The 16374-nt window shown below is 46.1% G+C and overlaps 1 protein-coding gene across 3 annotated transcripts in view; it reads left to right on the forward strand.

Moving 5' to 3' along the window:
• ston2 (stonin 2) overlaps window positions 1-12349 on the forward strand; it is a 57715-nt gene extending 45366 nt beyond the window's left edge. For all 3 annotated transcript variants that reach the window (XM_084182498.1, XM_084182499.1, XM_084182500.1), the window contains 5 exons: window positions 2641-4094; window positions 4553-4885; window positions 4984-5206; window positions 7138-7340; window positions 8744-12349. In XM_084182498.1, coding sequence (XP_084038624.1) covers window positions 2641-4094; window positions 4553-4885; window positions 4984-5206; window positions 7138-7340; window positions 8744-8833 — 2303 coding nt within the window. In that variant the 3' untranslated portion in view covers window positions 8834-12349. The remainder of the gene's footprint in view (window positions 1-2640; window positions 4095-4552; window positions 4886-4983; window positions 5207-7137; window positions 7341-8743) is intronic.
• Window positions 12350-16374: the final 4025 nt, after the last annotated feature.

Here is a 16374-nt window from a genome sequence, read left to right on the forward strand (position 1 = left end):
CTCCAGGACATCTACAGCACCCGGTGTCACAGGAAGGCCAAGAAGATCCCGTGGTCCCGTGTAGCTCAGTTGGTAGAGCATGGCGCTTGTAACGCCAGGGTTGTGGGTTCGATTCCCACGGGGGGCCAGTATGGAAAAAAATAATGTATGCACTAAGTCGCTCTGGATAAGAGCGTCTGCTACATGACTAAAATGTCAAATGTAAGATCATCAAGGACCTCAGCCACCCGAGCCACGGCCTGTTCACCCTGCTACCATCTAGAAGGCGGATACAGTACAGGTGCATCAAAGCTGGAACAGAGAGCCTGAAAAACAGCTTCCATCTCCAGGCCATCAGACTGTTAAACAGTCACCACTGGCCAACCTCCGACCAGTACCCTGCCCTGAACCTTACTCACTGTCACTAGCTGGCTACCACCTAGTACTCTACCCTGCACCTTACAGACTGCTGCCCTATATACATAGTCATTGAACACTGGTCACTTTAATAATGTTACATACTGTTTTACCCACTTCATATGTATATACTGTATTCTAGAGTGTGCAAAGCTGTCATCAAGGCAAAGGGTGGCTACTTTGAAGAACTCAATTATAAAATATATTTTGATTTGTTTAACACTTTTTTGGTTACTACATGATTCCATATGCGTTATTTCATAGTTTTGATGTCTTCACTATTATCATACAATGTAGAAAATAGTAAAAATAAAGAAAAACCCTTGATTGAGTAGGTGTGTCCAAACTTTTGACTGGTACTGTATATTTACATTGCCAAAGCAAGTGAAATAGTTAATAAACTAAAGTGAAATAAACCATTAAAAAAAACAGTACAGTAAACACTCACAAATGTTCCAAAAGAATAAAGACATTTCAAATGTTATATTATGTGCAAATAGTTAAAGTACAAAAGGGAAAATAAATACACATAAATATGGGTTGTATTTACAATGGTGTTTGTTCTTCACTGGTTGCCCTTTTCTTGTGGCAACAGGTCACACATCTTACTGCTGTGACGGCACACTGTGGTATTTCACCCAATAGATATGGGAGTTTATCAAAATTGGGTTTGTTTTCAAATTATTTGCGGGGCTGTGTAATCTGAGGGAAATATGTGTCTCTAATATGGTCATACATTTGGAAGAAGGTTAGGAAGTGCAGCTCAGTTTCCACCTCATTTTGTGAGGCCTTTCTCAATAGCAAGGCTATGCTCACAAAGCTTTCCTTATGTGTCTCTCTCTCTCTGACATTGCTCGTTTTGATAGTTTTTATCTTTATTTTTGGGATTTGTGCGTATTGCTAGGTATTACTGCACTGTTGGAACTAGAAACACAAACATTTTGCTGCACCGGCGATAACATCTGCAAATATGTGTACACGACCAATAAACTTTTTATTTGATTTGAACACACAGTCAAGGCCTCTCTGTCCATTAAAGGTACAGTATGTAGCTTTGTGCACGACTTTGTGTGTTGGAATGTGCCAGTATTCCTTTGAATCCTCCTAGTAGTTGTATTCAATCAATCAAATCAAATGAATTTATAAAGCCATTTTTACATCAGCAGATGTCACAAAGTGCTGTACAGAAACCCAGCGTAAAACCCCAAACAGCAAGCAATGCAGAAGCACAGTGGCTAGGAAAAACACCCTAGAAAGGCAGGAACCTAGGAAGAAACCTTGAGGAACCAGGCTCTGAGGGGTGGCCAGTCCTCTTCTGGCTGTGCCGGGTGGAGATTATAAGAGTACATTGCCATTAAGGCCAGATCGTTATTCAAGGTGTTCAAAGGTGACCAGCAGGGTCAAATAATAATCACAGTGATTGTAGAGGGTGCAATAGGTCAGTACCTCAGGAGGAAATGTCAGTTGGCTTTTCATAGCCAAGCATTCAGAGGTCGAGACAGCAGGTGCAGTAGAGAGAGAGAAAGTCGAAAACAGCTGGTCCGGGACAAGGTAGCACGTCCGGTGAACAGGTCAGGGTTCCATAGCCGCAGGCAGAACAGTTTAAACTGGATCAGCAGTATGACTAGGTGGACAGTAGTCATCAGGCCAGGTAGTCCTGAGGCTTGGTCCTAGGGCTCAGTTCCTCCGGGAGGGGAGAGAGAGAGGGAGTTAGAGGGAGCATACTTAAATTCACACAGAACACCAGATAAGACTGGAGAATTACACCAGATATAACAGACTGACCCTAGCCCCCCCAGCACATAGACTATTGCAGCATAGATACTGGAGGCTGAGACGGGGAGGTTGGGGGAGATTGATTGATTGATTCTAGTTGTATTCTCTTGGATTGGGAAGTGTGTTTTTGTATGTGTGTGTCATACCCTTGTACCCTGGTATCTGTTGCCTATATATGAGCTGACTTGTACAATATGAGATAATCTGGTATAAATAAAGTTGCCCACTTATTTTGGATTGTTCGGTTTAAATAAATAGGTCTCACTCACCAGATCATTCTTTAACTAATCTCTCGTGGACAGACTACGTAAATGGTACCGTAGATGCACAAGATAATGAGCAGCATTAGTCACTCAGTTTCAAGAAATGGTTTCGTACTATGTATATTATGCGTATGATATGGTTTTATAATGTAATATGTATTATATTATTAATTTATATTTAAAATATCTGTTCGTTTTTGTGTAGATTCGTCAATGTTCCCAGAGGATGAAGGTATAGAGATGGATTCAGTCAGCTGGACTTCCAACACTAAACTCCCCGGCACCCAATCAGAGACCCCCATTTCTTCTGGACGCTTCTCTTCCTGGGTGACCTTCGACGATGACGAGGAGGACAAGCCCCACCTCCACCGCCGGGAGCAGCCATCCCACATCCGATTGGATAATCTCAGCCCCTTCCAGGATGCCAACAGTAACCTGATTGGTTCTCCTCCCAACGTTTGGAAGCAGAACGGGAACCAGCAGAACCAGAACCGCCACCTCCTGGACCTGACGCCAGACGGAAACCCTCCTAGAACCCTTCTGACTGAGCCTATAACTGCTCCCCTGCTCCCCGGCAGCACTAAACCCTACACCAAGAAGAACCCTTTCCTGTGTGAAGAGTTCAATGACATCCAGCCCTCTCCCATCAACCCCTTTAGTTCCTACTTTGACTGTAAAAAGGAAGTGACATCACCGATGATCCAGAGTAATGGCTCCGCCCACCACCGGGAGAGCTCTCCCTGTGCCTTCTCCTTTAGCTCTCCTTTCTTCCAGTCTCTCAGCTCCCACAGCCAAGAGGCCAAACGAGAGTCCATTCTAGTTTTCTCCTCCGAGTTTGAGCCCACCAGAGGAGGAGGAGAGACTGTCAGCCATGTCACTCCTCCCTTAGACAGACTAGACCTGGATCAGCTGAGAAACCTCCAGATCACAGACCCAGACGATCCAGGCAGCCCCACTCTGCCTGATGACTCAGTGGAGGATGCGGAGGAGGCAAAGGAAGATGGGATGGAGGGAGAGGATGAGAGCGCCCCCTACCTCCCAGATCACATGACCTCCCAAGATGGCTGGGCCATGTTGCTCCGTATACCAGAGAAGAAGAACATCATGTCGTCACGCCACTGGGGGCCTATCTATGTCCGTCTGTCTGACAACGGCGTGCTCCAGATGTTCTACGAAAAAGGTCTGGAAAAACCCTTCAGGACCCTGAAGCTGGACCCTCGCCATGAGGCGGCTGAACACCGCCTGCAGAACTACGAAGAAGCCGGCCGCGTCCACACTCTCAGTGTGGACCTCGTCCAATACCGCGAGAGGAGACGAATCCAGCCGAAGTCGCCCGTCACACACCAGCCAATCCGTGAGCAGCTGGTGAAGCTGGGCACCACCTGTTACCACGACTTCCTGAGTTTTCGTCACGCGCTGGTGGAGGTGCTGAGGCAGTTGCCGGCAGTGACGGGCGGGGCGTTGCCGGGGACGACGGGGTCGCCCATAGGGGCGGGGCTGACAGAGGAGGAGGTGCAGGTGGAGGTGAGGGACGAGTTCTACGGGACGGTCGCCGCAGGAGATGGGAGGATTCTGAAGCAGCTTGTGATGACTCGTGTGCACGTGCTAGCCTTCCTCTCTGGGTCGGCAGGCTGCCGCCTCGGACTCAATGATGTGCAGGTAAAAGAGAAGGAGAGAAAGAGAGTGGGTTAAAACAGACGTTCAGTTACACGAGTGAAATGGGGAGGGTGGTTCATGTTAGGTAGCTTATAGGTGTGTGAAAGAGGGATTTTTGTAGGGCTCAAATTGTAACCATTTTGATAGATCATTGCAGTGGAGGCTGGTGAGGGGAGGATGGCTCATAATATTGGCCGGAATGGAGTCAATGGAATGGTATGAAACACATCAAACATGTGGTTTCCATGCGTTTGATGCCATTCCATTGACTCCATTCCAGCCATTATTATGAGCCATCCTCCCCTCAGCAGTCTCCACTGAATCATTTGGATGGTGAGATGTGTACACATCAGAATATTCGCCCTAGAGTTCTGCAGACACTTATTCAGAGAAAGTTACAAACATTTAAATGCATGTATACATGAAAGTGTTAAACCCCTCTCCCGATGTTGTTCGTCCAGGTCAAAGGTAAGGAGGTGGTCTCCAGACACGACATTATCCCCAACACCACCACACGCTGGATCTGCTTGCGTGACTGCGAGCTTCACGACGAACACGCAGACGAACTAGAGTTCCTGTCGTCACGCCAAGTTGTCTTCACACCGCCACCCTGCCGCCGTTTCCAGCTGCTCGCCTTCCGCACGGCCTTCGCAGAGAAGACCCTCCCCTTCACGCTGCGCACCGTCGCCTCCGTCCGCGGCGCCGAGGTCACCCTGCAGTCCTGGCTGCTGATGTCACAGGGGTTCTCATCCAATCGGGACGCGTTGAACCTCATCCCCTGCGAGAATGTGGCGGTAAAATTATAATTGAATATCGTGTCTCCAACAGTTTTATTAATGAACTTCACTTCCCTCAGTCATTTGCTAACATTGATTATCATGCCTACCCCTAGATACGCTACCCTATCCCTGAGATTTGGGCCAAGAACTTCCGTCGGGACGGGGTGATGGGGGAGAGGTCACTGAAGGCGAGGTTCAACAAGGGTGCCAGCTTCGGCACGGCGAGTACTTCCGGGTCAGAGCCAGTGATGAGGGTGACCCTTGGCACGGCCAAGTATGAACAGGCTTTTAAAGCTGTGGTGTGGAGGCTCAGCCGCCTGCCTGACAAAAACTCTGGTAAGAAGTAGGGACGTTGTTGGGGTAATACTCAGTATGATAACGATCTCTATTCTCACTGTATAAATGCAAAAATACACAGCTATTTCACTAGCGATGCACAAACCTTTGGTAAGGAGGGAAAGAGTTTGAGGAGATACCCTGCTATTGTCACTGTGAAAAGGGCTAGATCTATAGTTGTTTTACCAGTCACACCTGACAGCAGAGAGATGGCTCATTTCGGACACTATGGGCTGGTTTCCCAGACACAGATTAAGCCTGGTCTAAAAATGAATGTTCAATGGAGAATCTCTATTTAAATAGCTCTTTAGCTATTTCACTAGGCATAATCTGTGTCAGGGGAAACTGGCCCTAAATATCTATACATGTGCGGAGGATCAGGTCCATCTCCTTACATTCTCATTCTTCTGACGATCCATTTGAGGTTTCATCACAGTGCCAGTCAGTGTTAGTGGAGCTGGTTTATATTTCACCCAGCTCAGAGGGACAGGACATGGGGGATGTCCCTATGTCCTGTCCCTATTTCACCCAGCAGTGAGAGATGATGAGCATTGATCTGTTTCTGCTGTCATTACACTGTGCAGACTGTCAATAGTCCTTATCCCAGGCACTGTCAATATCATAGTGTGCGTATGTGTTGTAGAGTTGTTTATGTGTGTGCATGCAGGCATGTATCCGTGAATGATTGCGTGCATCTGCGCCTCTGCGTGTGTGTATGCGCCCATCATCTCTCACTGTGTGTGCACTCGTGCACGTGCCTGTGCATGTGTATGAGTTTGTGTGTTCTCCCTGGCCCCAGTCCAGTGTTGGTATGTCTCTGTCAGAATGCGGTCCCCTCCAGGCCTTTCAATAGGCTGTCAGCATGGCTGCCTGTCCTGAGTACTGATTGGCCAGACAAAGCCCTGGCTGTCACCATGCATTACCTCACAAACCCACAGGCCACAGGCTTCTATTGTAAATACATGCTCTGCCACGGGCTGCCCCCCCCCCCCCTTCTATTGTGGGCCCCTCTCTTTCTTCCCTCATTCTCTCCCCCCTTTCTTCTTTCTCTCTTTACCCTCTGCCTCTCTTCCCTCTCTCTCACTTTTCTTCCCTCTCTCACTTTTCCTCTCCTTTCCCCTCTCTTTAGCTCTCGCCCTTGCTTCAGCTCCTCTCCCCCCTCCTCATCTCCCCCTCTCTACCTAACTGGGCCAAGCCTGCCCTCCATTTTCTCTCTCTCTTCTCTTTCTTTTGTCTGCACCATCTTTTGTCTTTCTGTCTGCCTTGCTTTTTCTTTCTCTCTCTTCTTTGTGTTCCTTCTTTTCTTTCTTCATGCTCATTCGTCCCTTAGTTATATGTGTGGTACAGTCCACACCATGATGTCAACTCTGGGGCTGTAATTCCCTGCACCACAAATGAGAGAATCATGGTGGTATGCTGGTTAACATTTCACTGCTACAGTCCTCTTCTCAAAAGACCGTGTGTACAACAGAGGATATTCTATCTGACCTCTGACCTCACCTCATGGCACTTCCTGTTTTGACCCCTCTGTGTGGCCCGTCCCGTCCGTGCTCAGTGTTATGATGTTCTTGGCATAACTCACCCTCTCTGGTGCCCTGTCCAGAGACAACTGCTAGCCCCTTCCCCTAGGCACTTCATGTAGACCTGAAAGAATTGGATAGGTATGGTAATAGTTGTCACCTGATAAGTTTGATGTAGATTGCAATATTGCTTACACCTATCCAATCTACACATGGTTAGGGGTAAGGGTTTGCTCTCCCTTTCTTTCTGTGCTCTGTGTGTGTGTGTGTGTGTGTCTGCGTGTGCGGACCCACCAGGAGGACAATCATGCTCGACCCAGAGTGATCGCTGATGATGATAAATGTGTGTGTTTGCGTACGAGGTGTGTGTTGATATGTGTGTTAATGTATGTGTGTCTCTCCCCCTGGCAGCGTTGGGTCACCCCCACACCTTCTTCTGTCGTCTGGAGCTTGTTTCGGACCGGGAGGTGCCAGCCTCGCTGCAGAGCCACCTAGAGGTAGAGTTTGACATGCCTGCCGCCTCCGCCTCCAAAGCCACCGTCCGCTCCCTCTCTGTAGAGGACAGGACAGATGTCAAGAAGTGGATCAACTACAAATCACACTACTCCTACCAGGTAATAGACCAGGGTGTTTGTGTGAGGAGTTCTAGCCTTTTGTGAATGGGCTGACATGGTAAAATGACATACACACACCCAAACACACACGTTGGGTGTCCTCCGTAACCTTCTGGCTCAGCCACGGGAGCTGTTTTCTGTGTGTGTATGTAATGTGTAATTAGGCACGATGAGCAACCTCTCTGGCTCCCACTAACAGTAGCTAACACAGTAGTCAGCAGTAGTCGGCACAGTTGCTGCAGATCAACACAAACAACAATTAACGCAGGGCCCGTATCCACAAAGCATCTCAGAGTAGGTGTGCTGATCTAGGATCTGTCCATATAGTCTTATTCATAATGATCTAAAAGGCTAAACTGATTATAGGTCAGCACTCGTACTCTGAGACTCTTTATGGATACGGGCCCAGGCCACACGTACAGTAAGAAAGCCCTGTTATCATACAGTACAACAGTAGGATAACCATGTTATTATACAGTGAGCTACGCTATATTAGTAATTATAGCAGTGGTTTGGTTCTTCTAAAAGTATTTTAGGTGAGTCTCAAGGACCATTCAGATTAACGATTTTTAAACAAGGTCAATATCCTTCACGTTGGTTAATATAAAGTAATTTATATTGTAAAGTTCACTGTGTGTACAGGTTAATTCCCACGTGTACACTTAGTGGAAAGCTTCAGGAGCACAGTGAGTGTTAGACAGATGACAGCTGGTAAGGATCAGCTAGTGGTATATAACTAGCGTGGCTAGCCAGAGCCGAGTCCAACCCAGGGATCTCTATCTATATCCAGGTCAAGGCATCAGCCAGGGTAGACACCTCACCAGATCAACCTGCTTCATGTGGTAGGCAGCGCTACGACACTAACCTCTGCTCAGACTTTCCTCTACCTCCGACTTCTCTCTTCTCTAAACAGAGACATAGATGGATTGCCTTGGTTGTGTGTGGGAATGTAGCATATTGTCTGTCTGTCTGTCTGTCTGTCTGTCTGTCTGGTCACTGATCTATCTCGTCACTGATCTATCTCGTCACTGATCTAAATCTATCTATCTCACTGTATGGGCTATGATCGCCACCTTGTGGCCAAAGACAATCACACCTTCATTTAAGTAGACCGTATCGCTCACTGACGTTCTTATACAATACAACTTTATGTCCATTAGAGTTACAGCGAACAATGGAAATGTGTCTTCTGCTCTGCTCTCAACCCCCCCCCCCCCCGACAGCACACATCCCACATACATTTGAGACGAGCACAGGGTCAAGCTGCGGTGCAGTTCTTGGTTTGAGACTCCACAACAGATCTATAGACTTTAGAGATCACCTTTAGTGCTTCCTAAGCAGTAGGCCTCCATAGGTGTCCTTGTGTTTGCCTTTCTGACCATGTTGTCCCTTCTGTCCCCCAGGTGCCTATAGAACAGAAAACAGGTGGCCTCTCAGAGAGCAGCAGCCCTACGCTGGACCAGGACCAGCCTGGAGAATGTGCACAGCAGTGAACACACGCAGACGGACGGATGCAGGGAGGGCGGGAGGATTTCATTACTGTTTATTTCACAGGAGAAGGGAGAAAAGTCACTTTTTGCACTTTGAAGAACTGTACCGGAGGACGAGTTGGTCGATGTTTGTGCATAGACTGAATGTACACTGGACATAACTGATCGTAGACTGGACATCAACTTGACATAGACTGGGTCTAGACTGGAAGTACAATGGTCGTAGACTGGACATAGACTAGATCTAGACTAGACAGACTGGTTATAGACGGGTCTTAGACTGGATAAAGACTGAATGTAGACTGGGTATGACTAGATGTAGACTAGATAAACTATCACCTGGCAGTTTATTAGGTACACCACCCCGTTCACGAAAAATGGATCTCTCCAACAGATAGTGAGTCACGTGACCATGGCTTGCTATATAAAGCAGGCATCGAGGCATTCAGTTATTGTTCGATTGAACGTTAGAATGGGCAAAACAAGTGACCTAAGCAACTTTGAGCGTGGTATGATCGTCGGTGCCAGGCGCACCGGATCCAGTACCTCAGAAACAACCGCCCTCCTGGGCTTTTCACGCACGACAGTGTCCAGGATTTACCGAGAATGGTGCGACAAACAGAAAACATAGAGTCAGCGGCAGTCCTGTGGGCGAAAACAGCTCGTTGATGAGAGCGGTCGAAGGAATGGGCAAGAATCGCCCAACCTAATAGGCGGGCCACAAACAGACAAATAACGCCGCAGTACAACAGTGGTGTGCAGAACGGCATCTCGGAACGCACAACTCATCGATCCTTGTCACGGATTGGCTGCTGCAGAAGACGACCACACCGGGGGTTCCACTCCTATCAGCTAAAAACAAGAAGAAGCAGCTCCAGTGGGCACGTGATCACCAACACTGGACAATTGAGGAGTGGAAAAACATTGCCTGGAAAATTACAGCGAGTTCAGTCTACTTGAGTGGCCTGCGCAGTCCCCAGACCTCATCCCAATAGAGCATCTTTGGGATGAGATGGAACGGGACGTTCGCAGCATGAATGTACCGCCGTCCAATCTGCAGCAACTGTGTGATGCCATCACGTGGACCAACATCCCTGTGGAACGTTTCCGACACCTTGTAGAATGCCCTGAAGTATTTGGGCTGTTCTAGAGGCAAAGGGCGATCCGACCCGGTACTAGATGGGTGTACCTAATGAACTGGTCGGTGAGTGTAGACTGGACTTTGGTCATAGACTGGATATGACTAGATGTAGACTAGATATAGACTGGACTAAACTGGTTGTAGAATGGATATGACTAGATGTAGACTGGATATAGGCTGTCCTTAAACTAGTCGGAGACTGGATATGACTAGATGTAAACTGTATATAGACTGGATTTAAACTAGTTGTATACTGGGGAAACTCAGCAGACTGGGGGCTAGTTAGTGTTTTTGCTTTGTTCATTTGTTTGTTTTCTTTAAAATGTTGATTTGGCCAGACCTGTTTACTGAGGGAGAGCTATTAGTTTTATATGATGATTCATTTATTGTGAGTGGATCGGCTTGACCTTGTGGTCTTACCCCATTGGGATACAGCGTACAGCAAGGGCAACGTTACAGATCGTTCAGATAGAAATGTATTGTGTAGAACAGTTGATTGTCTGTGAGAGTCAAATATTGCAGTATGATGGGGATTAGTTTGACATTGTAAAGCCCGGCATTTCAGTAAACCAGGACTTTGGGATAAGTGAAATAAGTGCCCTGATTTCAGGAGTACAGTCATTACAGTCTTAGCTGTAGAGTGGATTTCATGCGCTCTGAGCCTAATCGAAGCACTAGCTAATGTGCTTCTACAGTATGTGTTTGCTTCAGTGTTCATTGACCTTTCATACAATTCTCAATCAATAGATGTAAGAGGCTTACATTAGTTTACATAGCAGAGCCAAAGTGGCTCTTCAATATGCCACCTAGATAAAATATCCTTTCATGTAGTGTAGACTTTGAAACTTACTAGTTCTATGTATTTTCAACAGTTTTTATTTTCAGTGTCAGTGTTGGTTCACTATTCAGTATTCTACTGAATGGTCTTGTGTTCAGTCAGGTGTTGGGTAAGCATAAATGCTTTCTGCTTTTCTCTCTCGCAAAGTGTAATGTTCTTCCATAAGGTCTTAACATTATGTACTTCGGTCCTGTCATTTCACATGGTAGTCTTAACCAGTCTAAACGTGAGTTAACAACAGTCAATACTGCTATTGATGATGATGATGATGCAGAGTTGTAATACGCTAATGACAACAAATTGTAGTTTGGCTATTTTGGCTGTACTTGGTAATATAATGAAAACTGCTGCATTGTTTTGTATCAATTCATATTTTTCTTTGTAAAGGATATTTTTTTTTTTACATGTACAATGTGCATCCTTACTACTAACATTGACTCAATGTGAACAAGATACTGGATGTACTAAATATAAATATATTCTGCACTGGACATCATCTACAGGTCTAAACACAGATGTAAACTCTCTTTCTAGCTGCTCCATTGTGTAGTTGGTCACAACTGTAGGTTACTGTTGTCTCTCAGTTGGTACATTGTGTGCAGAAAATGCTTCTTTGTGAAAATTGCCCTACTTGCATCTCAAAACATCACTTAGCAGAGGGAATTTTCTTCTCAACAGCGCAACAAATCAAACTCAAGAAATGTTTTGATAAGGGGGATTGTTGTGGTTTAGGTTTGCACAATGTGTTCTTGTCGCTATGAAACATGAAATCATTAATTGTAATTATATAGAGAGTGAATAGTTCATCTATTATGTTTATTTTTTCTCTAGATGATAAACAGGTTCTCACATTTGAGTTTGCTATAACTGTATGCCACAATTAATTATCTTTCTTTTTCTTTGTTCTTTTTTTACACGTGAAATTTGTCAAGTGAGTGGAATGTTAGAAAACAGGTCTTAACAGGATCTGGGTTACCTAGTTTACCATCTCTGAGAGAAAAACAACAACATGGAAATGTTTATTTTTGACCGAGAGGAAGGTCAATCCAGATCTGGATGGGAAACTAGTCCGGAAAATCCTATACAATAGAACATTTGAATCATTTTTAAAGATTTTCAAGCTTGAGATATCTAGACCTCTTGAGACCACATTTGATTTAAGAAAAGCCTGTTGTATACTGTAAGCCCAGTACATTTTAATGGTTTTCCAAGAAAACTTTGCAGTCTGACAACGTTATGACATTTTTATTCTTTATGACAAAACATCATATGACTGTGCTCTGCTTCTGTATACCCTAAAGAGATGCATTCTGGGTCATGGGATCAGTCTGTTTTGGTAACATGGTTTTGTGTTTCATACATGGCAACTGTTTATATCATTAGCTGCAACCTGTAAATAATCCACTCTGCAACACTAGACGGATAAGATCTGTTCCTTTGACAGAACCAACTGGAGTACTCAAGAATGCTAAAGAGGTATATTTGATGAAAATGATACTACAAACTGGAAAAAGGAATTAAATATATATTTTTCTCTTGAGTATTGCTTTTTTCTGCTTTTTTGAACTACATACAGGAGGCCCTGCAAAACAAAATCTCACTAACACATGACTGACAGTTAGACAATCCTAGGATACACACTGCTACACCCCAGCTGTTCTTGCGTATTCCGTTTTCTTCTGTTGCTTTGTTCTCTTTGTTGCACTGTTCCTCACACAAGCTGAGAGTAGTAGCACCTCTGCTTCAGTTCCATTCTAGTCCAGTTCCAGTCAACTCAGAAATTCAATATACAACATGAATTTAAAAAATACACAAGATATAAATTAGAGGCATTTCCATTGTCCATGTCCAGTCTGATTCCTCAATTCAATATTTCCAAACTGGTTGGTCATCGTAAAAAAAATAATATATGTTTTACAAGGTCAGCCATAGTACGAGCCCCTGGAGCAAATTAGGGTTAAGTGCCTTGCTCAAGGGCACATCAACAGATTTTTCACCTTGTTGGCTCGAGTATTAGGGTTGCTGGTCCAATACTCTAACCTGCTAGGCTACCTGCCACCCTAGGTCACAGATCAAGACTTCATTGTGACCAGACATATGGTTTTGTCTGTATGAAAGGTTCGGGAACCACTGTCCCATTCAACTGGAGAACCAACAGAATCCAGCCTCTCAGCTGTGGTTCTCGTTCTCCCTGGTGCGTGGCAACACCTTGGATCCATCCAGTTTGATGACCTGCTCCTTGGTGTGTCTACGGTCTCTGCTTCTGAGGAGCGCCAGAATTTGGGTTCCAGGACGTGGGGACCCCTTTTCTCCTCCTGCCCATGACGGGCTGTGCTCCTCGGTAGAGCTGGGCCTGGTGTTGACACAGACCCACACGGCTCAGCAGCATCAGGACGTCCACGTGGAAGGCCAGTGTCAGGATACTGTACAGGAACGGGTTGGCACACGAATTCAACGAGTAGAACAACACCAGCAGCACCTGGAAGAGATGAGCGGGTGTCAAGATGATGACTGATGAGCAGATGATGAAGATTTTGAAGATGAGTGGATGAATGAAGGTGACACATAGGAGGATGAAGGACTTGAATTAAAGTAATTCCATTCCATTTGATCAACCAATTGGATGAAATTGGACAATGATGAATATAGGAGGAGTGAGGTGGAGAACCATTGAGTCGGTGACGGTTATGAGTGGGCGGTGCAGCGCAGCGAACAGGCCATAGAAGGAGATGGGCGCCAGGCACAAGAAGTCGGTGAAGATGAGCACGGCCATGCGTTTAACCATGCTGGCGTCCCCTCGGCTCAACGGATGTTGCGGGTTGTGCACCATGCAGTAGATGTGCAGGTAGCACACACACACCACCACAAACGCCAACACATTCAGCGCAAGCAGGTCTACCACGTAGACCATGGCGGCGGCCGAGTCTGTGTCCATGAGCAGACAGATGCTAACCCTATTGTAGCTGCTAACGGCAGGTAGCGGAAGCACAGCTAACACCAGGCACAGCCGCCAGCCGGCTAGCATTAGCACCGCTACATGGTGGTCAGCGTGTAAACTGACAGCTCGCTGGCGAACACCGTGAGCGCCCCGGCCAGTTGGCAGCCTCTGCCAGTCGATGGCGTAGTGGTGGTACTGGGAGCACATGTAGAGGTCCACAGACGCAATGAGCAGAAAGTACACGCCCATGCAGAGGTCATGGCAAGGTTACACAGGAGGAAGCGGATGATTGTCAGTTTGTAGTGGCTGGTCAGCAGGACGAACAGGACCAGGAGGTTAGCAAGAACGGCTAGCAGGCTGACCAGCCACACTGACACCCGCAAGCACCCCAGGCTCATCACGACCTCACAGGGGTTGAAGGCATCGGGCAGAGGGGTGCAGGGGACCCCCTCGTCCTCCAGGTCGTTGTCACACAGTGTGTAGTCGAAGCTTTCATCTGGGCCCTCCATAGGGAACACTATTTATGGGCCGTTACTGAAGCACTCGCCTGATGGGGGACAGCTGTAGTTACCGTAGTAGTGCTGGTAGTCATAGAGGTAGTTGGGGCTGCCGCTGGTGGGATGGTGGTACTGGGGGTCTCAGGGGGAGGGCTCGCGCCCCTCGTAGTCCTAAGAGGGGGTCCCAGAGGACCTCTTGGATCGCTGACTTCTGGCAGAGCTGGTCAGGTTGCAAATAACAGCCTCCACGTGTCTAGAAGATTAAAGATCCACATGAGCATGGTCCCAGACAAAAAAGCTAATAGGTTAAATACAGTCACTAGTGAAAGTCTACACACCCCTTGCACAATCTTCACGTTTTCCTGCCTTAAAATGTTATCTAAAAAGGGATTTCATTTTTCCTACTGATCTACACAAATTATAGAAAAATGTCCTAATTAATACAAAATGAAAAATGAAGATGTATTGATTGCGTATGTCTTCACACCCCAGAGTTAATACTTAGTGGAACACCTTTGGCAACCATTACAGCTGTGAATATGTTTTTAAATAAGATTCCACCAACCTTGCACAACTCTTAACCCCTGTAAGTCTAAGAGGGAATATTGAATTCGGCCTTTACTGCTATAGCCTAGAGAAACGCATTGAATAACACATTCATAAATGGCAAAAAATACAGTAAAAAAATAAATCATAAGAAACAAGGTTTTGAAGTGCCTGTCTTATATCTAAGAGATATAAGAAAGCTCAGGAAATACACTACATGAAAAAAAAGTATGTGGACACCTGCTCATCGAACATCTCATTCCATAATCATAGGCATTAATATGGAGTTGGTCCCCCACTTTGCTGCTATAACAGCCTCCACTTTTATGGGAAGGCTTTCCACTAGATGTTGGAACATTGCTGTGGGGACTTGCTTCCATTTAGGCACAAGAGCATTCGTGAGGTCAGGCACTGATGTTAGGCGATTAGGCCTTCGATGGGGTTGAGGTCAGAGCTCTGTGCAGGCCAGTCAAGTTCTTCCACACCGATCTCGACAAACCTGTATGGACTTGCTGAGAGAGGCTGTATTTCAAAGTATGTATTTTTCTCAATAGATTTTTGTGCAAATGGGACAGTGAATAAATCCAACTCTGATTTGGTGCACTCCCCAGACATACTATGTAATAGAGCCATCACACCTTTAAAGTATGATTTTAAACAACCTTGCTTTGTTTGCTCTGTGAGGCCTCTGTGCTGCTCATTTTCTTTTATATGGGACTGACAAGCTGCCATGGATAGACGTCACAAAGTAACTTCATGACATGATCTAACCATGATTGTAAAGATCCACTATTGCTAACACATACAAATGTGCGCTCTCATCTGAACATGAATAAATAGGCAACTTTAATTTGGTCTACACGCAACAGCGTGAGATAACAAGCTAAATATACTGTATGTTTAGTCTGGCAGTGTCCCCCAGTCATGGCGGGGTCTGGCCACTAGAGGGAACTACCATCAAGAAAACTGTCAATACTGTGAGGAACTCATCAAGCCCAGTAGGCCTATCTGCTATGTTCTTGTATTATATGGGACTCTGTATGGACTTTGCTTTGTGCACGGGGACATTGTCATGCTGAAACAGGAAAGGGCCTTCCCCAAACTGTTGCCACAAAGTTGGAAGCACAGAATCGTCTAGAATGTAATTGTATGCTGTAGCGTTCAGATTTCCCTTAACTGGAACTAAGGGACCTAGCCCGAACCATGAAAAACAGCCCCAGATCCATTATTCCTCCTCCACCAAACTTTACAGTTAGCACTATGCATTGGGGCAGGTAGCGTTCTCCTGGCATCCGCCAAACCACGATTCATCCGTTGGACTGCCAGATGGTGAAGTGTGATTCATCACTCCAGAGAACGTGTTTCCACTGCTCCAGAGTCCAATGGCGGCGAGCTTTACACCACTTCAGCCGACGCTTGGCATTGCGCATGGTGATCTTAGGCTTGTGTGCGGCTGCTCGGCCATGGAAACCCATTTCATGAAGCTCCCAACAAACAGTTGTTGTGCTGACGTTGCATCCAGAGGAAGTTTGGAAGTCAGTAGTGACTTTTGCAACCAATGATAGACGATTTTTACGCTCTATG

The sequence above is a fragment of the Coregonus lavaretus genome (assembly GCF_964263955.1).
Source record: "Coregonus lavaretus genome assembly, chromosome: 18".
NCBI classification, from domain to species: domain Eukaryota; kingdom Metazoa; phylum Chordata; class Actinopteri; order Salmoniformes; family Salmonidae; genus Coregonus; species Coregonus lavaretus.